The 25,161-nt window shown below is 47.1% G+C and overlaps 1 protein-coding gene across 1 annotated transcript in view; it reads right to left on the bottom strand.

The window, feature by feature from the left end:
* The window catches only part of ESYT3 (extended synaptotagmin 3), a 392,268-nt gene that overhangs the window by 201,044 nt on the left and 166,063 nt on the right, over positions 1-25,161 (bottom strand). Inside the window, exons 2-3 of the mRNA XM_069616612.1 lie at positions 20,469-20,510; positions 10,354-10,488 (exon numbers count right to left, since the gene is read on the bottom strand). Coding sequence (XP_069472713.1) covers positions 10,354-10,488; positions 20,469-20,510 — 177 coding nt within the window. The remainder of the gene's footprint in view (positions 1-10,353; positions 10,489-20,468; positions 20,511-25,161) is intronic.

Raw genomic sequence — 25,161 nt, 5'->3', positions numbered from 1 at the left:
ATTTTGAGTGCATCCCCCAGAGAAGAGGCTCCCAGACCGTTTCTGGAGGCATACAGAGGAAGCTTCTCGTTTGCCACCGTAGCGAAGAGGTCCACTTCCGGAGTGCCCCAGCGCAGGAAAATCCATGAGAGGACCTTCGCCTTCAGTTCCCACTCGCAGCCGACTATCGTCCGCCGACTGAGGGCATCTGCCGTGACATTCAGCTGGCCCGGAATGTGTACTGCAAGTAGCCTGAACCGCCCACTCCCAAATCTGGATGGACAGTTCCACGAGCAGGGGAGACTTGGTGCCCCCTTGCTTGTTGGTGTAGAATATCGACACCGCATTGTCTGTGCGAAACCAGACCACGCTGTTGGCTATAACTGGTCTGAAAGCCTTGAGCGCTAGGAATATCTCCAGGAGCTCCAGATGATTTATGTGGAGGAGCTTGCCCTGAGGCGACCAAAGGTCCGAGACCTGCAGGAAATCCAACGTCGCACCCCAGCGCAGAACGGAGGAGTCCGTGGTGACGGTTACCGTCCGGGCTGGGTCCTGAAACCCTGCCCCCAGCGACAGGTTGCTGAGAGACGACCACCAGTCCAGGACCGCTGTCATGGAATCCGGAATCGTTATCAACTTGGAGTCCGGATCCACAGCCTGAAGCCAAAAACTCTGAAGAGCCATCTGAGTCCGCTTCATCTTGAGGCGAGCAAGAGGGAGAGCCAAAACGTACAAGGCCATGAGGCCCAAAAGCCTCTGGAACCACCAGGCCAACATTCTCTCTGACAGCGCAAACATCTGACACGTGGCCAACAGATCTGCCATTCTGTTCCCGGTCAGGTACAGTCTGCAGTCGATCGTGTTCCAGCAAAAACCCAGGAAGATCAAGTCCTGAGAGACCGTCATGGAAGATTTCCGCCAGTTCACCGACAGCCCGAGGTGGAACAGGAGCTGGTGGAGACAGAAGATTTCAGGCAGCTTTCAGCGGACAAGGGCTGCGCAAGAACCAGTCGTCCAAAAACGGATATACATGGATACCCTGCAGACGAAGATAGGCCGCGATCACCGACATCGTCTTCGTAAAGACACGCAGTGCCGAATTTAGGCCAAAAGGAAGCACTCGAAACTGGAAATGCTCCTCTCCCACAGAGAAACAGATATCTCCCGTGTGGACCCCAGATCAGGATATGCATGTAGGCATCCTGAAGATCCACCACACTGAGCCAATCGCCCATCTGCAGGGCCGACTGTATCTGGCCAGGCGTGATTCTCTTGAATTTCTCTTGGAGTAGGAAAAGAATGATCTGGGAAAGGTCTAGGATGGTGCACAGGCCAGCCTGGTTGGGTTTGGGCACTTTAAACAGCCAGGAGTAGAAGCCCTCCCCTCGCTCCCCAAGAGGAACGGGTTCCACAGCTGAGGTCCTGCAGTTTCTGCACCTCGGCTTTTAGGGAGGGCGATCCCGACTGCTGGAAAGGAGGGTTGAAGGGTGGGGTAGAGGTAAGCGGAAGCCCGCCCGAGCGACTGACGAGACCCACCTGTCCTCGGTGATGGTCTGCCACGCCTCCCAATGAGACGCAATGCGTCCTCCCACCGGGGTCTTGTGCGAGCGAGGAAAACCCTAATTTGGCAGGCTTTTCAGTGGCGTCACCACCTGAACCTGAGGAGGAGGCTGAGGAGCGGGAGAAAAACCGAGTCCGTTGCTGCCTCTGGCGGTTATTGCCCAAAAGAGTATCCACTCTGCAGGATTCCTGGTCTAGGAAGCCCTTGAAACCAGAGGAGGGCCCGGCTCTGTGACAGCGGTCTCTTGGTCCGTAAAAGGGGTTTTAACAAGGACTTAGCTGTCTGGGTGCTGTCCTTCGTTTTGGTGAGCTCCGCATCCGTTGTGGAATGAAAAAGCTCCTTACCGTCAAACGGCAGGTCCAACACCTTGTCCTGTACCTCCTTCGAGAACTTGGTGGCATGCAACAACGCCTGTCGAGAGGTGTCAACACCCAGCATAAAGCCCCGAGCCGACGTGTTGACATGATCAGCCGCGGCCTCCAGCAGATCCTGGGCCAAGACTCTGGCATCAGATAAACCCTCCTTAAAGTCTTTCAGCTTCTCGACCGGAATGAACTCCTCGAACTCTGACAGACCTTTCCAAATCTTCATGTGCGCCCCCGCTAACACCAGTTCCGCGTTGGCTTGCCGGAGCTGCAAGGCCAAATTAGCAAAAATCTTCCTCCCAAGGGAGTCCAGGAGTTTGTCCTCTTTCCCAAGAACCTGAGTCGCCGTCGTAGAAGAGGACACTGCAGGCCTGGACTGCAAAGTGGCCGCAGCCACCACTGTTGAGGAGGGGGCAGACAAGATGACAGGGCCACCTCTTCCGAAGAATGCAGCCTGTAATGCGCGTCAATTTTCTTATTGACGAACAGTCCAGAGTGTGGCTTTTCCCAGACCCTGCGGACCTCGGCCAAAACGTCCTTCTGTAAGAACAGGCTGGTATGCTCCGAAGGAGACAAGGGGAGTGCCCCCGAAAGCTCCCCCTCCTGCGGAGCGGGTGCCTCGGGCACTGGAACATCCAACAGGCACATCATGTCCAGTACCCGGTCGTGAAAAGCTCTAATAGAGCGGGCCTGGTCTTCGCTGTCCTGCTCGCCCTGCGCATCATCCGACAGGTCAGGATCCTGCTGAACCCTGTCAGGCATCGTCTTGTCCACAGGGGACAATGGGGCAAGGGCGGAAGGGTCGGTGGGGGCACTGTAGGCAAGGGCGGCACCGGCGGAACCACTGGTGAACGGGTGGAGCCGGAGGTGCAGGCAGGCATATCTCCTTAAAAAGACCCTTGAAATACTCTCTCATGGGGTTGGTACGCATGAGCGTCTGAAATTTGCCCAAAAAGGCATCATCCGGAGACGGTTTCGGAACTGCCGGAGAAGGCCTCTCATGAGGATAATTCCAGGGATGCAGAGGGGAGGGTTGCCACACAGGCCCATCACCCGAAGTATCCACAAAAATCAAAGGTGCCGAACCCACAGGCAACGAGACATTGTGCGTAAGGGGCATCTGGGCGTTCCAATCGTAAACTGGACGAAACTGATGCGCACAAGGAATTTTATGTTCACCCGCGGAACCACCTCCTACACCTGAGGCCGATGGCGTTGTTGTAGGGTGAGCGCCCAAAATGGCCGCCGTGGTCGTGGCAGGAACGGCCGCCATTTTGCCATCACCTGAGGGGAACTGCGGCATGTGTGGAAGTGAGGCAGAGGTCCCCGTCGGTGGGTCAAGGGTCTTAATTTGATCCTTTACATAAGGAACCTCATAAGGTACTATGTGGCCTGGAATGTTTCTGCGACATACCAGTGGCCAAACTAGCCTCCACAGGAAGGACCTCGGCACTGCCAGTAAGGGAGGAACTTTCACTCCTTGCCCCCTCAACAGTTCTGGCGTCGCTACAAGAGCAGGAACGGTGAGGAACAACTTTCACCGATAAGGCCTGGGCAGGACTCTCAGAAATGTTGGTCGCTTTAGCCTCTGCACGAGGGACCTCGGACCCAGGTCCGGTAACAGCCTTACTAGCGCGGGCCTCGAACATCCGTTCGGTAACACCAAGCCCAGCCGAGGCCGAGGCCTCGGGGCGCACCCCCGTACTTTTGAGGGAAGCCGATAACAAGGCCTCAGTGCGAGCTCCGGTACCCCACGACTCAGTAGAACAGGGTCTACAGGCAGCCCCCACAGGAGGGGCCTTGGAGCGTGCTCCGGTATCCACAGGCCCCTTACGGAGACCCTCGGAGAAAACTCTGGTACAATTATTAGGCCCCAAAGGCACCTCGGGGCAATTCCCGGTGACAGAGCGATCAACGCTCCTTCTGGCTCGGGAAGAACCCGGAAAGGTATCTCCCGGCTGGGGTGCTCTGAAAAGTAAAGAACTTACTACGCGTTTCTTCTTTTCATCGATAAACGCTTGAAAATGCGAAGGAGGAGTACGTCGAAACACCTCTTCCCACCGCTCCAACCGACGTTGAAGCGCCCGGAATGAAAGGGAGTCGCAATAAAAACAGGAGTCCCAACGGTGATCCGGGCCCAAACACTCTAGACAAAGAGGATGGGGATCCGCCCTCGCCAAGCGTCGGTGACACGATGACCAATCTGGAAAGTCTAGTTTGAACGACATCGACAAGTAAACGATCGCTAGCGAAAGCCCGAGAGGAGGAAAAAAAGGGAAGAAGATCTTCTGAGGATGCAAGCACGTCCAGCCCCGAACAAGCGGAGTAAAGGACTGATGGGCGATGTGGAGCCGAGATGGCCGGGTTTACAGTCGCGTGCCAGGCCCTGCGTAGAAAGAGAGGAAGGACTATTTTCTTTTTTTTTTTTTACCTTTTTGGATGCTTTTACAAAGCGCTCCGGTCCCGTCCCACAGGACGGAGGGATGTCCCATAAGTATGGAGGAAAGGGGACGGGACGTAGGAGTATGACTATTGACGACTAAGAATTGGTGTGCTGTGTGCATATATAGAGTTGAGGTGGCGGTTGACATTTTATGGTTGGCTTGTAGCTTGCAACTTGAAATTTATATTACTGTTTTGGAGGAAAGTAGGTGAGATTTTGGTTGAACCAGCTCTTTTGTAGGAGCAATGTTGGATGAAATCAAAATGGACATGGTGATCCCTTCATCCTGCAGAGAACACAAATGGATTCTGGGATTTTGGATAATGTGGTCAACCCCTCAATCTGTCACTGATGTTAACATATTTACCATCAATTAGTGCTTTGGAATATACATGAAGGGTGGTCAGTCGAGCACAAGTATGAGTTCCAGTGTAATGTCGAATAATAAGAGTAAAATGGACTCCCATTTTGAGACTCATAACCGGAGTACTCTGAGGCAAGACATCTGTACACAACGTTAGGATCTCACCAGCTGCTGCTAGGCACACTGTTGGGTTTTGGGACAAAGGAGCTAGTAAATGAAAGCAGAGTCTCTTGAACAATTTGTCCTCTCTTAAATCTTAAATGGGTGAAGAAAGGAAAATGCATCCAAACTTCTGGGCAGAGGAGGTTTAAGGAGGGAATTGTCCTATCCGGCAATTAAGGGATAATGATGAAAACTGACAAAACCCCAGTGCTGACTTTTGTAATAAAGCATTTTTGAAGGAGGGTCTGGAACCGATCGGGCCTCTATGCCGCTTTCCCGGAAACCTGATACACTAAAGGATGCAGCACATTGTGCCCTGCTCATTACGCCAGGTTTCCAGGTAAGCAACTTGGAGACAGTCAAGGTTGGCCTGCTGCAGTTGGTGAAGGTAAACGATTGGGGGCTGGGGGTGAACAGTATAGTGTTGAACCACTAGACCCCGAACTGCCTGGAAGTGACTGACACTCATCGTCGACTCCATTTGAACGCTTCCATTGGCCAAAATGGCACATGCTTTTTTTCACAGTCAGAAATGGCCAATGGACGTTCCCCAATTCGCACATTTCTGGTATCCGCTAATGAACATTCGCTTTGACAAACCATAGCCACCAAGGTATCATCAAGATGCTGACATGGAACATAGCAGTGGTGTAGAAACATCTGGAGTACCCAAGTTGGTGTGATTTTATCCGGGGATTTGACACGATTTTTCTACAGGAAACCTGGCTATTGGAGGAACTGGTGTTCCAGGAGTTTGAGGTCTACTCCTTAACAGCGTCTGAAAGAGCAAATGGCAGACGCCTCGGAGGTCTTTCAATTTGGATAAATGTAGCACTAAACAGGGAGGGGAAAGAATGCAAGCCAGGCTCATTGGACCTGCAGCAATTAAAGAATTGATTTAACAAATCGCATGATCTCAAGCGCTTCAACATTTATAACCACCATGAGAATAATTCAAAAACGCTAAAGGTCTTTCGAGATCTGCTAACAGATGGGGGCACCGAAATGACAAATTACACAACACATTCTATTTGCAGTTGATTTAAATGTCCAATACGAACCCATGCAAGATCTCATAGGACTCTGGGACGACCAAGATGAGGCTTGGGATATATCGACCCTGGTGTCCAATGTCCCCAAGAGGACCCACCCCGAAGCAATTGAGGCTGCAGGGATTTTTAACAAACCTCGAATTGAGAGCATGCAATGGCCATCTACCAAGTGACCAACCAGCCAATGAACACTTATTTTGGAAATAATTTTTCATTCAGAATAGACTGTTTTGGTGCTGGCCAAAGAATGGGAATTGATTGTGAAGTGCTTTCACGCTCTGGAGGCGACCATAGACCCATTAAGGTGACCCGTAAAAATCCTACTGTATCGAAAAGCCCAGTATCCGGTAGTATAATGCCATTGGCAATTGATGTCGCAGGCATTGCAAGACGCATTATCAAATGGGTGTTACTCTGTCATTCAAGCAACTCTATGGGATCCGTATAGATAATCTGGAAGATTTGTCCTGAGACAATGTAGTCCTTGCTGAATAAGGTAACGAAACTTGTTTGTCTACTTTTAACATGCACTAGGAGTTGCATAAAGAGAAACACCATAAAAAGGTAAGAATGGTTCGATTTAGAATGTAAGATAGTAAAATCTGAGCTTATGGAAAGTTTGAGAGCAGCACCCAATGTCAACCCAGCATTAGCGTGTGGAAAAAGGGGCGCTTTTAAATCACTTATCAAAATAAAAAGGAGGCTTTCGTTAGGTCAAGATCAGCTGCCCTCCAACAAGATGCGGACAGAGGAGACACACAGTGCTTCCGGAAATTGATAAGCGATAACGGAATGAAAGGTGGGAACTGGTTAACTTGCATCATTGCTCCAATTGTTTGGAGGACCCACTTTATGCAGCTCTACGGTGACGACCTGCTGATTTCGCATCCAACAGAAACGAACCTGCCCCGGGCGGCCAAAGGGCTAGAGGGATTGTTAGCGTCCCCAGTTTTGAAATCACGCTGGGGGATGTAGAGGACGCGATCCTGTTGCAACAGGTGAGGGGGTAAGAGGAGGCCCCCGGCCGAGAACTCGTTCCAATAGATCTGTATAAGGATGAAATAGTGGTATGCGGTCCTAGCTAATGGCGGTTGTTCAATGTGCTTAGCCGCCCAAAAACCGTCCTCCATTCCTGAAGGAAACGCTGTAATTGGTACCATCTATAAAAAAAGGCGGAAGGGATGAACCAGGAAAGTACAGGCCCAACTCTCTACTGGACAGTGCAGGTTTTTTTTGCTAAGGTCATCTCTAAGTACTTGCAGATATGGGCAGACACCAATGATATTATTGACTTCTTGCAGGTGGGATTTTGCAAGAGGAGAAGCATGATCGATCAGTGCTTCAGATTGCAACTCATCGTCCAGACTTATGTCACCTTGAAGCGGTTGAGATTATATGCCATTTTCATAGATCTCAAAACTACTTTTGATGGGGTTCTCCAAAGCACTTTGTGGCAGGTGTTGACGACCTTGTCTCTATGGAAGAAAATAGAAGGGTCTTCTGTTGAAAGAGCTTGAAGCTCATTTGCCCTTCTCAATGAAGTAATGGGCACTAAAAAGGCAATTGACCAGGACCATGTGAGAAGGTCCTGGTCACAAGAATGTCGATGTTCAGGGGGCCCTACGCATAATAGCAGCTAGAACCACATTAAGGTCCTATGAAGGAGAACGGCCACTGAAAGGGAGGTGAACATGAAGCCCTGCGAAATGTAACTTAATTTCATTATTTAAAGAGGAATCAACTAACGTATGCGGATTACAGAGATATAGATGAATCTGAAAAGTTCAAAGAGAAAAAAATGAAAGTTATGTTACCGAAAATAACTGTTTTCTCTCCACCGAACATCTCGGACTACCCCCTCGCCCCCCACCCCCTTACTTAACTATGGGCAGCACGCCTTGTGTGCCACCATTACCAGCATCCCTCTGACGCCGGTTCCCTTCACTTGCATGAATGGGAACCGGCGCTGCAGGGTCCGCTTTGCTTTTTCTTTTTTTTTTACTTTGAGACTGGAATGGGTGACACCCCGCAATCCCTGCTCACATTACAGTGGACAAGGGCTGGGAGTGCCACCGCTGCAGCCCCCGCTGCCCTTGTTCACTGTAATACAAACGAATGGGAGGCTTGGTAATTTTCGTATGGCTGGCTGAAATTCGGTCAAATTTCCCATTGTTTTTTTTTTTCTTTTTTATCGATTATATGTACGGATTCCAACGTATGCAGCTATGGCAGGCAAATAGTGTTTGCAGGATTGGACCTGAATGCCCCTGTCTGCTAAATAAGTCCTAAAGGACCAACCCATTTAAAGATTATCTGGAAAATTGTTTATGACCTTCATAAGGGCCAGTAACAGAACATTAGCCATTTGCTTTTATATTGGTAATCCTTCCTCGCATGACCAGGATGTTTTTGTTAAAGATTCCAAAATTGGTGCAACTAGTTCTTCAGGACCCAAGCTTTCAAGCTCAGCAATAGTAGGCAAGGGTGAAGAACTACACCTCCCTGCTGTAGGATATCTCAAGTCATATGGAGAAGATAAAAAAAACTCCTGCCGAGAGCAGCAGAAGGTCAGAAAACCATGTCTGACAAGGCCAGTAAGTAGCCACTAGGAGTAGGCTGCAATTGCAAGCCTCCAAGAAGGTGCGTCAAGTCTGGCAAAATAGAGAAAGGGGAGGGAATGTGTAGAGAAACTTCATTGACCAATCCAGGTTGAAATCCTCTTCCAGGGAGTGGATGCCCAACCCCTGACAAGAGGTGTACTCCCGACACAGATGGTTGCTCTCCATCGCAAACAAGTTTACCAAGGGAAGGCCCTATTTCTGAAAAACACATTTTTATGATCACTGACCTGTTGAGCTCCTATTTGTGAGTGGCATGAAAGGGTCTGCTCAAGGAGTCAGCTTCCAGATTCTTCTCCACCTATGTCAGGTGCAACAGTGTGAACGTGGTTCCGGAGAGACACCACTCCCAAAGCTTGCAGGGTAGTAGGAACAAGGAGGGAGATTTTGTTCCTCATTGCTTGTTCAGTTAGAACACTGACTTGCTGTTGCCCGTAAAAAGACTCAATCTAAGTCTTGCCAGAGGAACAATTAGAATGCACAAGGCCATTAGTCCCAGAAGGCTCTGGAACCACCAGGGGGGGGGGGGGTGGTGTGTGTCTGTGTGTCTCTCGAAGTGGTGGACTGTTTTGTTTCAAGGCTGCAATCCTGTCGGCAGGGGGAAGATATCGAGAACCACCAGATGTTCGAGTGCATATGCCAAAGTGGTGGATTGTTTTGTTTCAAGGCCGTAATCCTCTCGGTAGAGGGAAAGCATTCCTATGGAGGTGCCCTGAACCGCCCAAATGAACAGAATCTTCTGGGCTGGTACAAAAGAGGAAACCCCAGATCAATCGAAGGTGTTGCACACGAATGACATATTGTTTATATTTTCCTCCAGAGAGGAAGCCCTGATCAACATATCTTGCCAGTGGGGATAAATGTGGATCTTCCAGAGTCAGATGTGCAGCCACAACCGAGTGTACCCTTGTGAACATCCCGGGGGCTGCATTCAAACCGAATGGAAAGGCTCTGTACTGGTAGTGTTGACTGTCTATAGTGATGTAGGGACATGGGGCCTCAATATAAGGGTGGCGGTCCCACCATACCGGCACCCTTTCTGGACCGCCACAGTACAACTCTGTCCTGCAGGTCTGACCTGCCAAGCAGCACCGGCCCGCAGAGTTTTCACAGAAGCACCGGCGGCAACAGTGCCGGTGCTTCCATGTCCCCATTCCCATGGAGTATATGGGACTCTATGGGAATGGGGACTTACACTTAATGCAGCCTGATATCTTGGGCCACCGGGACTTCCTGATTTTACTGGGATCTCAGGTGTCGGAAATGGTGTTACGATTCCGGCGGCAACCCGCCAGTATCACTGGCAGGTTACCGCCAGACTTGTAATGAGACCAATGGTCTTTTCTTTGCATCATCTGAAAACATCCAAAATTCAAAAACAGACATCCAAATAAGGAATCTTACTATGGATACAGCCAGATATTCTGGTGGTGTGAAAAGTAACTTATCTCCCACAAATGCCCAGGAAGATAAAATGATACTTGAAAAATCTGGAACAGTTATATGAATTAAAACCGAAAGCAGGTTCTATAAACAGTACATTTTAGGTCATAACGTCAAATTTAATACAAAAAGGTACTACGTCACACCATGGCGCTCTGCAAAGAGGGCCTCACTCGCTGTTAGAAGTTCCTCAGAAAAGCAGTGACGGACCTGGAACATCTCCCAAAGCATTGTTTGGGTTAAAGAATTCAAATTAAAAAAAAAGGGAGATTTGATCATAGTTAACATTTTCAATCACAATGCTATTATAGAGGACAACCTCGCAAGACGCCAAAAATAACAGAAACATGAAGTGGCTCTACTTACATTCCTTCCTAAATCGATTTTGGTGAAAGTGAATGCACTCAGATGAATGTTTGATGCTCGAATAATTGGCACAACCTTCTCTTGCAACATTTTCTCCACATATGTTCCGAAATACGGCCAGGCCTGAGCTAAGATCTGCAAGGAAGAAATGAGGAGACATTTTACAACACTCTGTAGAACTATAGCGGCAGCCAATTCGAACCCTGGAGGATATTCCAGTTGGCTGGTCACAGATTGCTTCTAGTGGCTATAGATGCTTGTGCGTGGGTTTCTGAACATCTACTTAACAGCTTTGTAGCTAATTCCAGTTGCTTTCTTTCTGCAAGTGGTTATTGCTGTTCAAAATTGCCTATTGGCTTCAAATGTTACTTCCAGTTACCCACGTTTCCCTGGTCTTTTCCACTACCTTTCTGATCCAATGCTACAAAACCCAAATCCCACAATGGAATCCAGCAGAAGACATCTGGAATTCGTCAACTGGAATTTCCACCAGAGAAATTTCATGCACACAACAGGGCTGTTCTTGCAAAAGCCTCACATCTGTAAAACTTAATTTACAGTTAAAAGTTGCAGAGAACAGAAGTTCTGCCACAACACACATGAAATGTTCAGCTAGGCCAGGCTCATTATATAACGAGCATATCACTTAGGCAATTCCCGGCACACTGGTGCACCCGGCATGAAATTGATCAGACTTGGGAGTCAAATACCTTGATTGCACTATATTCTCGCAAGGCACAGTAAATCAATCTCAACTGCACCACATAGGAGGCTTACTAAGGCTTTGGGGGGCTGTGAGAATGAGTCGCAACGTGCTCCCCTGTCATTACCACTTCGTCTTCAATTCAGCCCATCCTCTAGACCCGATCCCTTCTGCTGGCACCAAAACCATGAACGGAGAAATGGTGAACATGGGGAGGGAACGATACTGTAATGGTGGCCACTGCCCAAGCCAACAAAAGGGCACTAGAGCTTGAAGTGGCACTGCGCAATTGCATTCAGATACCACCTGTCCCACCACCCCCTAATATAAATATTGCTCTTATGCTGATGCAATATTTTCCGAATGTGCTTAACTCATGAAACACACCCCAATGGGCTTTGATTTTTGTAAGCGTTTAAGCAGCCACAAAGCTGCCAGCTGAAGCATGCTAGGGAAACTTAAAGACACTCTGGACTTAACCAGCAGCCCTCGACACGCTTAACATTTCGGACACATACTTAAGATTAAAAAAGTTCAATTACAAACTTACATGACCAAAGTGTGCTTTGCTAAAAAGCCAGAACTCTGTGATGGTGACCATCGTGGCAGAGAGACCGGTGGGAACCCATATAACCAGAATCAGCATGCATTCTTAATTTTAAGATGGACAAAACAGAGATCAAGCTAGTTTATTTCATGTCCTGCAAAGTAAACAGTCCACATGTCGTACAAGTGCCTTACAAGCATAGAGGGAAGCCCAAGCCCGAAGGTAATCACTTGGGGGAGGGGCAGGGTGTCGGCAGAAACTCGGCTGCATGCTTGGTCACGATTTACAATCTGGCTGAACTGGATCAACCGGCCTCTTGTTTGAATGCATTTTTCGCCATTGCATAATTGAAGGTGCATTTGCCTAAACCCTTTGGAGTGTTTGCATCAACAGAACAGGAAACTCGGCATTCAGCTGCATGGTGCGCAGCGCCCTGCTCGCAATTACTGGCTCCGAGGCAACACACAGGATGACGCATCGCAAATTAAAGCAATTCGGTTTTCAAAGGGGGGGCTAGTCTGCGCCGGCGCAACGGGCCACTTGTGAGGGTAACTTTGTTTTCTCCTTCTTTCGCCCCATCTCTCCCATCAACACTGCCTCCTTCATTTCATCAAGGATGAGGCGCTGGAGAAAGGAGGGGGCGGGGTGACTTCTGATCACAGAGACAGCACTTCTACACTGCTCCACTGACTTTAGAACTCAGATGTTCAGCCCACTTGGTTCAATTGACAACTCGCAGAATGCACTCATGTGCGAAATAAAAACTCTAGTACTGGAAGCAGAGTCAGGTTGACATGGGGCACCTGGGCACCTTCATCAGCTGTTGCTTTATTTAAAACAACTAAAAACACAAGAGAGCCCTAAACGGGGTAGCAGTAAATCCTCCTCCGCACTCATTGGCACAGCTTAATGGAATGAGCAACGATGGTGCCAAATCAATACCAGTATTTCCCATTCCCCCCCACCCCATTCCATTGAATACTGCATTTTCTTTACCAAATGACTAATATATTGCATCTTTCCATTTTTTTGATGCTATTTTATAATATTTTTGTGGTAATCATGAATGTTTTCCATGCTTTTTCCTTTTCTTTTGAAGTGTATTTTTCCAGATTAATGGGGATCCCAACAGAACACCCTCTCGAACTTGTTTTCCCTCTCATTGCAGCTTTCCAGCGCCATTTCATCTCATCATTCAGTTTTCACCTTTCTCCTGCCTTGCCAGTCCTATTTTCCTATATTCTCTGTGGCGGGTCAGAAGGACACAGACTCTTCTAAGGCATTTCAAGTCTGTTTGTTAAAGAAAAAAGATAATACCCATCTCCCCCTACTCCTATAGGTGTTCCCTACCTAACAAACAAATTGTTAGTGAATGTCTTAAAAGAATCTTTCCACCGTCCAGACTAACCCTAACTGACTCTACTACTATCTTAACAACTAAGCACAGGAGAATGACTCCCTTCTCCTGGGTTTTGCTTCTGTTTGTTTGTTTATTCATTTATTATGCTCACCAGACCCATAGGTCAGAGGGCGCAGCAGTATGAAGATACGAAGCTTACATAGTTACAAATATACAATGAATATACAAAAATATACACAAAGGTTACATAAGTAAAGAGTATACAGAATGTGCAGATATATAGAGAGATAATGTAGCCTTTGTGGTTACAAGACTGAACATGAGCAGTGTGCAGAAATGCGCCATGCTTAGTCAGGGCATCCGTGAATTACTAAGGCACACAGGTGAATAGAGACAACAGGCATGATCTATCAGGTCAGAGGCTAAGGGTCTGTGGCGATGATGTGTTTTATCACCTTTTTTCTGAAGTGTAGGTAGGGTTGGTCAGCTCTCAAATCTTGAGGCAGAGAGTTCCAGCATTTAGCAGCCTTTACAGGGAAGCTATTGCCATCAATAGTGGTAAGCTTGTGTTTAGGTATGGTCAGACAATTAGCATTGCTGGCTCTGGTTAGTCTGTGGACGGTTTTTCTCTGAAACTTAGCTGTAAGTTAGCTAGGGGCAGCGTTATTGAGGGCTTTGTGGGTCAATGACAGTGTCTTCAGTTGTATTTTGTTGGTCGTGGATAACCATTTATGATGGCCTCTGATAGGGGAAATGTGGGCTCTTTTGTTTATGCCTAAGGCTGCTCTTAAAGCGTTATTTTGTAGGGTTTGGAGTTTATGGATAGTCTTTTTTTAGCATCACTGGAAAGAGCATTGCAGTAATCAATTCTGGAGAGTAGAAGAGCTCTAGCCAGGATCAGGCAGCTGTCGTCATAGAGGAAGGGTTTGCCAGCTCTGAGTAGCTTGCACATGTAGGCTGTGGTGGATGTCAGGGACTTGATCTGTTTATCAAATGACAATGGAGTCCAAGTAGAAGCCAAGGGTTTTTACCTCCTTGGATACTTTGACAGAGTTGCCATCAATGTTGAATGAGAAAAATTCGTGACCTAATTTTTTGATGTTAGCCTGCGAACCGAAAATTATCAACTCTGCCTTATCATTGTTTAAGCATAGGCCACGAGTGGCCACCCATGCTTGGATGATAAGGTATACTTTGTTCACCATCCCCATGTCCTCGTTGTGATCCCCGGAAAGCGGGAAGAGAATCTGGGTATCATCTGCGTAATTAGTGTAGGTAACACCAAGAAGGTCTAGATCATCAAACCAGGGTTTGGTGAAGATATTGTATAGAGTTGGAGAGACGCAAGAGCCTTGAGGGACACCGCACAGGATGGGGGTGAGGTCTGATGCTGCCGAGGGAGAGAAGACTCTCATAGTTCTCTCGCTCAAGAAAGATTTAATCCAGTTGATAGCTTCCTGGGAGAAGTGAGCAGCAGAATCAAGGTTTCTGCAGAGGACTTTATGGTCGACCAGATCAAATGCGGCTGAGAGATCAAGAAGGAGCAGAAGTACCGACTGCCCTTTGTCTCTCAACTCATCTATTTGGATCTTTAAGTCAATTCAGGCTGTTTCTGTTCCGTGTAGCGGGCGGAAGCCAGATTGTCTGTTACCAAGGAGTTTGTACTGTTCATGTTACCAAGGAGTTTGTACTGTTCAATGTGTTTTTGAATTTGGTTGTAGGCAGCTTTATCCAGTATTTTAAGTAAAAAAGGGACCGTGGTAATAGGGCGGTAGTTGGTCAGGATGAGAAGATCTAGGGTCTGTTTCTTCAGGAGAGGGAGCACCTAGGACTGTTTAAGGTTGGCAGGAATAGTGCCTGTGGCAAAGGAGGCGTTGATAAGTTTGGTAATAAATGGGGAGAAATCTCTGGCAGCATCTTTAATTAACTGTGCTGGGCAGATGTCACCTTTGCAATTGGAAGGCTTTAATGACAAGATCATTTTTTCTACCTCCAGTGTGGACATATTGGAAAAATTGAAGAGGTTATTGTGAGCCGGTGGTGCAACATTAGGTATAGGCGTGTTGGGCGAATGCTGTAGGTTCAACACTTCTTTTTTCTGCTGAATTTTATTTTGGAGCATAACAATTTTATTGGACAGTGCATGTTGGATGTCTGTACACCAGGATTTATCTTTAGTACAGATGTCAGGTGTAGCTATTGGGCACTCAAGTTCTTTGAGTATGGAAAAGAGTTCTTTCATACTAGAATTGGAGTTAGCAATACGCTCACTATAGGAGTTATGTTTTGCCAAAAAGATTTCCTTCTTATAATGAGAGGAAAGTGAGGTTAGTTTAGTTTTGTTCTCACTAGTGGGGCAGTCTCTCCAATTGGTTTCACTTTTTCTTTTTAGGGTGCGAAGGTCTTTGAGTTGTGGCGTGAACCATTTGTTTAAATGGGCCTTTGGTTTGCTAGATCTAAGTTTGAACGGGGCAATTCTATCCAGTGTGGTGAGCATAATATTGTTAAATTCTTCGACTAAGATACTGGGAACAAGATTTTCAGATAATGAGTTAAGAGTGGGAAGGATAGCGGGAATAATTTTCTCTACAGCAATATTATTTGATATTATTTTATAGAAAATGTATTTCTAGTTAAGCATAGTGGCGCTACCTGTTGAGCCGTTGGGGCGGATCTAGTAGTAAATAAGTGGAAGGACACGAATGAGTGGTCTGTCCAGGAGAGTGGCAGGATAGATAAGATAGTAGCAGTACAGTTGTAGTCCACTATCCAGTCAAATATTCTCCCTTTTTGGTGGGTGGGTTTATTAACTTTTTGGGATAGACCTAAAGCCTTAATTGTTTTGGATATGTCTGTGGCATATTTGTCCGTTTGGTCCATAAAGCCTAGGTTGAAATCCCCTAGTAAGAGTATTTGCGAGGAAGGTTTGAGGTTGTTAGTGAGTATATTGTGGAGTTCCTCCTCAAAGGTACCAAGTGGACCAGGCGGTCTATATATTAAATGAATGGCGAGTGTTTGTGAGTTGTTTAACTGGAGTTTCACAGAGAGAGCTTCGCAAGATTGAGACAGATGGGCAGGGGCTAGTCATAGGCGTGGAGATGATGGCAATGCCACCTCCTCGGGCACTATCGCGGTCTTGTCTAGCTATGGTATAGCCATCAGGGATAGCTAACATGAGTGAGGGTCATGCTGCACTGTCGAGCCATGTTTCTGTGATCGCCAGGAAATCCAAATTACTTTCTATGATTAGGTCAGCAATATCAGGAGCGTGGGCGACGAGCGCTCTGGCATTAATGAGTGCTCCTTTGAGAGGGGGTGTCTCTGTATCAGCATTAACTGGAGTAGATGTGTCAGGATTATTAACGCATGACTTTTGCTTATGATTATTATTTTGAGGGACATTCGTAACCGGGGTGGGTAGTGGCGGAGATTGCTTAGCATGACAAGGTGTCAGACTGGACTTGAAGTTAGATTTAAGGTTGGTAGTCGGAAGGGATCTTCTCAGGGGTTCGTGTATTTTGGATAATCTGGCGCGGAGTCTAGCATTTCTATTAGTTGTGGAACAGGGTAGAGAGGCATGGGTTTCGGTCGGCCAGGCACTGTTGTGTAGAGGTTGGCTCATGGTAACAGTGTTAGTTACTGTGTTTGTTAAGGTAGGCGGCCTAGGGTGATCGGTGTGTACTTGACTTCTAGGGTTAGTGTGGCTGGTCGCCATCAGAGTGCACATCAGTGATGCTAGGATTAGCATCTTTCCTGTTACAATATAGAGAAGAGTCATCTAGCACATAGAGGCACTTGGGCAGGGAAACCACTTTAAATAAACACTTGCAAATTAGGTAATATAAGCTTTGCCAGATGTTATCAGATAGGGAGATTTGATTTTTCTACGTTCTCAACATATGCAAAGTCCGTAAGATTAGTCAGGATAGGCAGATTCAGTTTGGCACGGTGTTCATAAGATGGGCAAATTTGACTTTAGCTAGGAGTGCACAAAATGAGCAAAAGCAAACTGGCAGAAAGTTCACCAAAGTAGGCAAGTTCAACTTGACTAAGCGTACACAGGATAGGCAGTTTCACTTTAGCAGGATAAATATAACAATAGCCAAAATCGACTTTAGCTAGGATTGCACAAAATGAGCAAAAACAAATTGCCAGAGAGTTCAGCAAAGTAGGCAAATACAACTTGACTAAGCGGCGTAGCTATACTTTACAGGGTAGGCAATTTCAATTTAACAGAGTGAACATAGGGGTGGGCAGATTCGACTTAGCTAAGAATGCCCAAAATAGTCCAGTTTAACAGTCAGACTCTGCAGTGACTTAAGGGTATGTGGATACAGTGGAGTATCTGCTGCAGTGTCTTACTACTCTCTATACATGATTGATGCTATATCGAGAGTGTAAAAGGTTAAGTATTCCAAGGATCATAAGGCAGAAAGCTATTACCGCAGGGGTGAAGTCACCAAATAATGGACAGTGAAGCATTCAAATGAAAAGCCATAGCTACTGCACTTATAACATATGGGCGAGTGGTGCCTTTAGTGCAATTGCGGATATATCTAGAGAGAGCAGTGCATTTAACCTCAGGCGAGGTAATTAGGTTAGGAAAACAGTATATTCAATTGTGAGACGTTGCATATTTGTAATGGGGGCAATAGCAGGAGTCAGCATCACAATGAAATCACTTTAGATTTTCTTTGACGGTGGCCACAAACGTGTATGGGCCAGCTGGGGGAGTAAGTGTTTGTAGATTAGGCACAGGCACTCACGTAAATCACACTCAGGCATTAGCCCATGTCGCACGTGGAGCAAAGTACTGTTTTCAAATATGTACAGGGGCCTGAAAGAGTACCTGTAATGGTCCATGTTGTGCGGGGGCCTCAGGAGGTGCGGGCCACTTTAACCAGGGTTCATGGCTGTCGGCTTGGAAGGCGGTGGATAGGCTTAGACAGGAGGTGGCCTTGGTTCATGGGCCTTAGTGCAATTTATGCACCAATGAGGAACCGGCAGGCGTAAGCCGGCCCTCATTCACTGTGTGGCCAATCCAGTGGCTGGCTGGCAACTTCTTTAGGAAGTTGAAGCACCAGCTTTGTACAACTGATGAAAGCCGGCCATCTTGGAGTGGCTTTCCACGTGGTGCAGTTGCAATGCTGCAATGATGCCGCGGAACGGATAATATGGAACGGACGATGCAGAATGGCAAATCTATACTTTAGGAGCGCTTCCTTCAGTCCCGCTTACTGCATTTTCGATTTTCGTAATTTTTTCAAGTTTTTTTTTTCCAAAAGATGAAGCGAAAAAAGAGCATAGCTGTAGGGTGCAGTAGCCTGAGACCCACTCTCACCATGTGGATTTGGCTGCGTGTTCTCTCCATCCGGGGGGGGGGGGGGGGGCTTGCTCCAACAATGCTCCTGGCTCTGCTGCTCCTCCTCTCACAAACTTCTATTCAATAGCAGCAGGGAATCCTGGTAACAGTAGTGCAGAGCCAGCCTGGATCTAACTCTCCCCCATTTTCAATGTTAGCCCTCAGTGGGAGGGCGTTGCCATCAGTATGGCACTCCAAAGTTAGGCACGAGTAGCCCAGGTGCAGGCCCCCTGGAGCCCCAGTCTCCAGGTAGATGTGCAAACAAAACTTGAGGGGTGGCAGGGCGCTACTCTGGGGCCCAGCTGCTGTGAGCTCAAACAGTCCAACGATGTTCTCCTCCTAGCACGCTTTCATGCCTCAGCAGTCATCAGTTGGGGGTTAAGAGGCAAAAAGGGGGTGGGGAGGGGTTTGGGGTAAGGGCAGTAATATAGGGGAAGGGTGGCAATGGGGGCACCCTAAATTTAAAAAAACAAAAAATTGGTAGTACATTTTCGAAGTAACCCTCACACTAGTCACAGATTTAGGGTACAGCAGTTGTGACCAACTCGAAAAGATTGGATCTGAAGCCAATCTTTCTAGTAAATAAACAACATGCCACTCAATAGGGAATAATGCCTTTTAGGAGTTTAAGGAGAGCAGTAATGTCAGTGGATTTGGGAAGAGCACTGGACAGTGCAATTGCTCCCGTAGTCTCCATCAAATTCAGTCCTGTAGACCGACCAGGCATAATACCATATTGGCCCAGAAGGACAAGGGTAGTAACAGCCCTGTATCATGGTTTCAATACGCAGGAGCAAGATGGGTCCTTAGGAGATGCAACAGTCCAGTAGTTTACCCTTTGTGTGGATTGCTACAATCGTGCCCAGATGTAGATCAGATAGAAGCATTCCATTGTTCTCAACATCCTATTGTTTACATAAACCATAAGCTCCAGTGAGACCAGGCGGCTGTGTGTACACTTTTACCAGGGTGACCTGCTCAGTTCCTAGCTGCCCCGTCACTTGCAGGTATCTATCTCCAGTGTCTATAACCATGAACTTCGCTCAGGGGATGGATTTCTTAAGAAGGATTGCAAACCCACGAGATCCCTTCATGGAACCCAAATGGAAATCTTTGGAGCATGAGTCTGCCCACCCCCAAAGAGGAGCAATTCATGATTTCCTGAAGTAGGACGAAGTCAGGTTTGTGTTTGATAAACCTAAATATCACCCAGTGCTTAATTGCATCACCCAATCCATTCAGGTTCCAAGACATGCATTTAAAAGGTTGTTGCCTCAGAAATAATGGGCACTCAAATAAATTGAGCGTTGCATCCCCTTCTCATGGACTCTTTGCCGGTCGCTCGGCTCAATTTTAAGAAGCATGTCACTCAATTACCCAAAAAACATGAGATTAAATCCCCAATGCCTCTCCCTGTCCAACACACCCCTTCCTTTCAGCCCCTAAATTCGATAGAGCACATCTACCCCAGTCTCATCCCTCCATGACCCGAGTCGAGTTAAAGGGTCGTCTAAGGGTCAGAATATATTGCAGCCCTCCATAGGGTGCTATGATCTGTGTCCATAGCGACTGCCCCTAATGTTTGAAAAGATCACCATCATAAAATAAAAAGGTACACCCATGGCAATATCTTCAGGCACTGTCATTATGGGAAGGTGGATCTTCACATCCAGCAAAGTTTTAGCAGTAAAATGAAGTCCAACGATCGCCATCATTTCTGATGCAGAGCTCTCCTGGCCAAGTGCTACTTGGAAAAGCAAAAAGGACCTTCAGGCGGTTCTGTATCGCTTAATCTGGTTTACCTTTCTTCTTTGCGGCATAGTCAAAGCAGGATTCTTTAAAATTCCAAAAGCAATCGTTTTGGTAAATGTGTACACACGTGTGTACACACACACACACACACACACACACACACACACACACACACACACACACACACACACACACACACACACACACACACACACACACACACACACACACACACACACACACACACACACACACACACACACACACACACACACACACACACACACACACACACACACACACACACACACACACACACACACACACACACACACACACACACACACACACACACACACACACACACACACACACACAGCAAATTCCTTACCTTGTTCAGCCATTCCACCCGCTCAACATCAGGAAAATTAACCTGTAATAGAAAGGGTCATAGTTGAATCAGTATTTCATTTTAAAAGGCAATTACACCATACAATGGTCTGTACACTTAACCATATGACAAACAGCATATTTCGACAACGAGCTACAAAAGTGAATGGGACGTCTGGCTATAGCACCAGCAGCCATAGGGCATTCGCAAAAAGAAAATGGATCAGTTTTGGTGGGATTTATGTGGCAGGCTAGGTTCACTAGATGGGCACGTTCAAGCTCAATATTCATAAGTATTGCTTTAGTTGGCAAATTAATCATTTATGGATATGGACAGGCAAGCATAGGCATAATATTTTAGTGTATATATTCAAAATGGGTTTCTTTGACGTCTAAAAGTTTAAATTTAGAAGAATAAATACTACTAGTCTTACACCCCTGCACCCAAGTCTGGAGGTCTTTCAATGAGTGCATTTGCTTCAGATTGGGTCTTTTTCGGGGAGCAAGAGTTTAGAGGTACTAAAGGAGAAGGGGAGAAGGGGCACAGATTAAATGCACACCTGGAAACACATTATTGTAACGTGCAGGGCTGTAAAGACATATCTTGGTCCATATGTCGACTCGCTAACAAAAGAGCGACATTGCAGAGGGCATCCCGGTAAGGTCTGCCACCCTTCCCCCACGCCCTATGGCAATTTTCATGGGTCCCCGCACACTCCTTGCCCCGCCCTCGCCCGTGTTCCTCTGTTCCCTCCCTCCTAGCCAAGTGCCGCGGAATCGGGCAGTGATGGAGCTTGCAGGCACATGGGAATAATCAGGGGAGCCAGGGCAAGGTAACGCACCTTTCTTGCAAGGCTGCTTTTGCAGCCCTTGCAGAAATAGGTAGACAGCCGGGCGCCTCCCGCCACAGTCAGGTCCCCGGCCCCAACACCTACCACACAGCAGGGCCCTAGGAACAAATGGGAGGTGGGCAGATACAGTGTAGGACAGGAAGGGTTAGGAGGAAGGCCACACCAAGCTGTGAATGGCCATCAGTGCCAGCCAGTGGGGCAGGAAGCCCCTGGAAGCAGACACCCCTGCAAGCATGAACGGTAGAACATAGGGAGAGAACTGGAGTGAGGAAACCAGTTCTCCGTGGTACTCCGAACAGAGCACCATCCGTCATTCTGTGCACGCACAAGACTTCTTTCTTTCCCAATCCCACCCACCCGAAAGGAGGAGAGAGGAATAACAGGGCAACGACCAGAGCCCAAAAAGTCCCACAAAGTCGTGGGAAGATGTTTGGCGGCAAGTGCCAGGTAGATGCCACTGGCCCGGTGCCTAAAAGATAACAGTTTGTCATTGTGTGTTTTTGGATAAATACATTTACCAAAATGTGTTGTATGATTATACTATTGCAATAAAAACCACTTCCTTTTATTGCCAACCAGACAAGGTCTCAGGTCATCCTTTACAACACCAAACAAGGTAACAGGTCAGCAGGCTCTGGCCTCTACAGATTATGTCTGGGCACTGGTGCCATTAACCATTGCAGACCAGACGCGCTTCCGCCCAGCGCGCAGCAGACTACAATCGGGAATGGCATGTAACCAGAAAACAGAACTCAAATAAGAAAGTATGCCTTTCATTTTTAGACTTTTACACTGCGCCGTATCCAGAGGTTTGGTATCGGTTTGGCGAAATCTGTAAAATCTAAGTGTGCAGTATATTTTTTATATATTTTTATTAACAATTTATTTCTCGACCACAACATTGTCCGTTAACGCCGCTCTCCTCTCCCCAACTACACAATGTCCCTTTGCACCCCTTAAACATGCGCCACAATTAGATTGCTGCGGATTGATTTTAGATCAAAAGGTATTTACAATATGCAGGGTTTTTATGTTTTTCCGAATAACGCCCACAAATGTTGGTATCATGTTTCTGTCTAGGTTGTCAGCAAACCACGGTAGGTCTCAGCAGATGCGGGGCATCCAACACCCCTAGTAGCACGGAGTTCTCTTCCATCTACTGCAACCATGGGACAGAGGGGAGTGGGCATTCCGCCTAGGCCCTGCTCCAGGCAGGCAGGCAGGCAGGCACTCACTCACTCTTCTTCTGTACCTCCCTGCCGCCCCCACGCCCTTTCATTCAATGGATGACAGAGACATATTGGGGACAGCCCACACCTGCGCCCCCCATAGTTGTAAGCATCCACCACCTCACCCAAGGAACAAATAGACATGGCAGCACACGTTCTCTAAGTGAGGTGGCAATTACCCCCATCTCAGCAGTCCCTTGATAATTGGAAATGGTTGTTGGTGGGGACAGGGCAGTGACCATTGTCTGTGGCACTTTCTTTCTTACAATTGCACAAGTTAACTATTTGAAGTGGTGATTGTTAGATGCTTAGAAATAGTGGGGGAGCCGAACATGGTGCAAGCAGTGTGAAACAATGCCCTGGTTGTGCATTTTTATTTCAATTTGTGTACATAGAAGATTTTTTCGTAGGCTCTCATTACTTAGCATGCTGGGACTTGTAGGCTTCCATTCAGGATGGGGACAATAAAGCAACATCATCTCTTTTTCATCAATATGCTTTTACAATGATGTATAATATGGTCACGTTGGTTTATCCTCCAACTAAAAAGAAAAAAAATGTTTAGGTCTTCAAACCCAAACATTATCAAATAATTGTAGCAATTTGAGCTGGGAAGATATGTGGTCAAGTAAGTACATTTCAGACCAGGCGTAATTCCTGGCTTCACCACTTATTCAAAGTGTGTGATCGTGGAAAAATCAGGTAATCTCACGCTTTCAAAATGATGTGCCCCTAGAAGCGATTGCCGTGTACGTTTACCCAACAAAGCCTCGCTCCTGGTTCACTGGAATAGTGCTGCTCCATATAGAATATTGGTGAGCATTCATAGTCCCCATATAAAGAAGCAGCCGTTTCCAAACGTGCGTCGCCCTAAGGATCTCGATTGCATTTGCAATTGCTGCGGCTGTTGCACCCTAGCACCCCCAACTCAAATAAATAGGCGTCCAAAAAATACACTTTTGGTCTGCAAAATGACATTTTTAAGCCAAAAAATGTCCAGTTCCATGCTGCAGTTTTCTGGAGGTAGCGGGTCTAACGTTCACAAAAATATGCTGTCCCCTAGTCTCTCCTCCATGGCATGCTGGGAAATACCACACGGCCCAGGGAGGATTATTGGGGTGTGCTGGAGGTCAGGAGGCAGGTTTGGGGGAGTGGGCAAGGTGCTCATTGCTCAGCCCCCCGCAGGGAACAGAAGGAACCATCCTCCCTTCTTCCCAGTATGCGGAGTGGAAGTAGTGGTAAGGGGGAGTGGACGGTAGTTGACTGGGAGTAGAAGGGCAAAGCATATGGGAAGCTCAGTACTTTTCTTTTTCCTTTGCTCTGGGTTTGTACTTTTAACAACTCAATTAATGCATATATGTTGAATAGATGATGGTACATGCCTTTTATTCTTGGGGCAGGATTCATTGGGATTCACCTTTCAGTCACTTTCTGAACTGTGGTTTGTAGTGTATAGTTTGCATGCTGTTGCGAATGCAGTTTTCCTTATGGGGGAGGGGAAGAGTGGATAGAAGATGGAGATTAGTGGATGAAGGACTGATGGAAGATGGGGAGAGTAGCAGATGGAAGGTGAGAGGATGGAGGGATATGGAAGTTGAAGATGGAGTGGACGAAATGAGAGGATTTAGGAAGGGGTCCGGGAGAGCATGTGACTGTAGGAGGGGAAGGGGAGAACAAACAATGGTAGAGCGGTTTTCCCATTTGAACAGGCGCAGTAATCTTGTCAAATCATTTTGGGAGAAAACCCAGGTGATGTGTAATTTGGGGTCCGATTCAGGCCTGACCACAACCATACAATTAAAAAAGATTTTTCCTTAAAGTTAAATACTGCCACACTTGTGAACGCCATTCACTCCTCCCACACTACCCACTACCTCTACTTCCCCCCACCCCTCTGCCTGGAGTCCGCTGTCAATCTTACACGCACAAACCCCTCACCCACGTATTGTACAGAAAATAAAGTCTCTGTAAAGTGGTCCTGTATAGTACCTTTTGGATGACCCTCTGATATGATATGGCATTTGTAACGCGCCTATACACAAGTGTCTCTGCGCCAAATAGAGACTGGTGGACTATGAATTACCAATAAATTAGCTTAATATGGGATAATTACTCACCGTAATCGTATTTCTGATGCTTGTATCTGCTTAGATTCACATGCTGTGCATAGGCCGACATCTAGTGGAAGCTGCGGAGTATTACAGTTTGTTTTTCGAAACTCGAAAATGGGCGTCGACACAGGCGTGCCAGTAATACTATCCCTAGTGTGACGTCCACTGTACCCAAGATCCCTCACGCGTCTGGGATCCTCAGATTGTATTTTTTCTGACATGAGGAAGCATGAGGAGTAGCGTGAGTACAGATAATCCAAGCAGATAGACAGAAAGGTAAGACTACAAGCAATCATGCGCCTTCTCTCGGAGGGGAGGAAGGGTGGGTCGCATGTGAATCTAAGCAGATACAAGCATCAGAAATACGATTACGGTGAGTAATGTATCCCTTCTGAGGCTTGTGGAATCTGCTTAGATCACATGCTGTGCATAGATTAGCGAGCAGTACCCGAAGAAGGAGGTGGGATGTGAGAAGGGTCATGAGCAAACAGGTGTCTTAGAAC

This window comes from Ambystoma mexicanum, chromosome 9 (genome assembly GCF_040938575.1).
Source record: "Ambystoma mexicanum isolate Mex_15411 chromosome 9, UKY_AmexF1_1, whole genome shotgun sequence".
Lineage (NCBI taxonomy): Eukaryota > Metazoa > Chordata > Amphibia > Caudata > Ambystomatidae > Ambystoma > Ambystoma mexicanum.
This window is presented reverse-complemented; position numbering and strand designations above follow the sequence as displayed.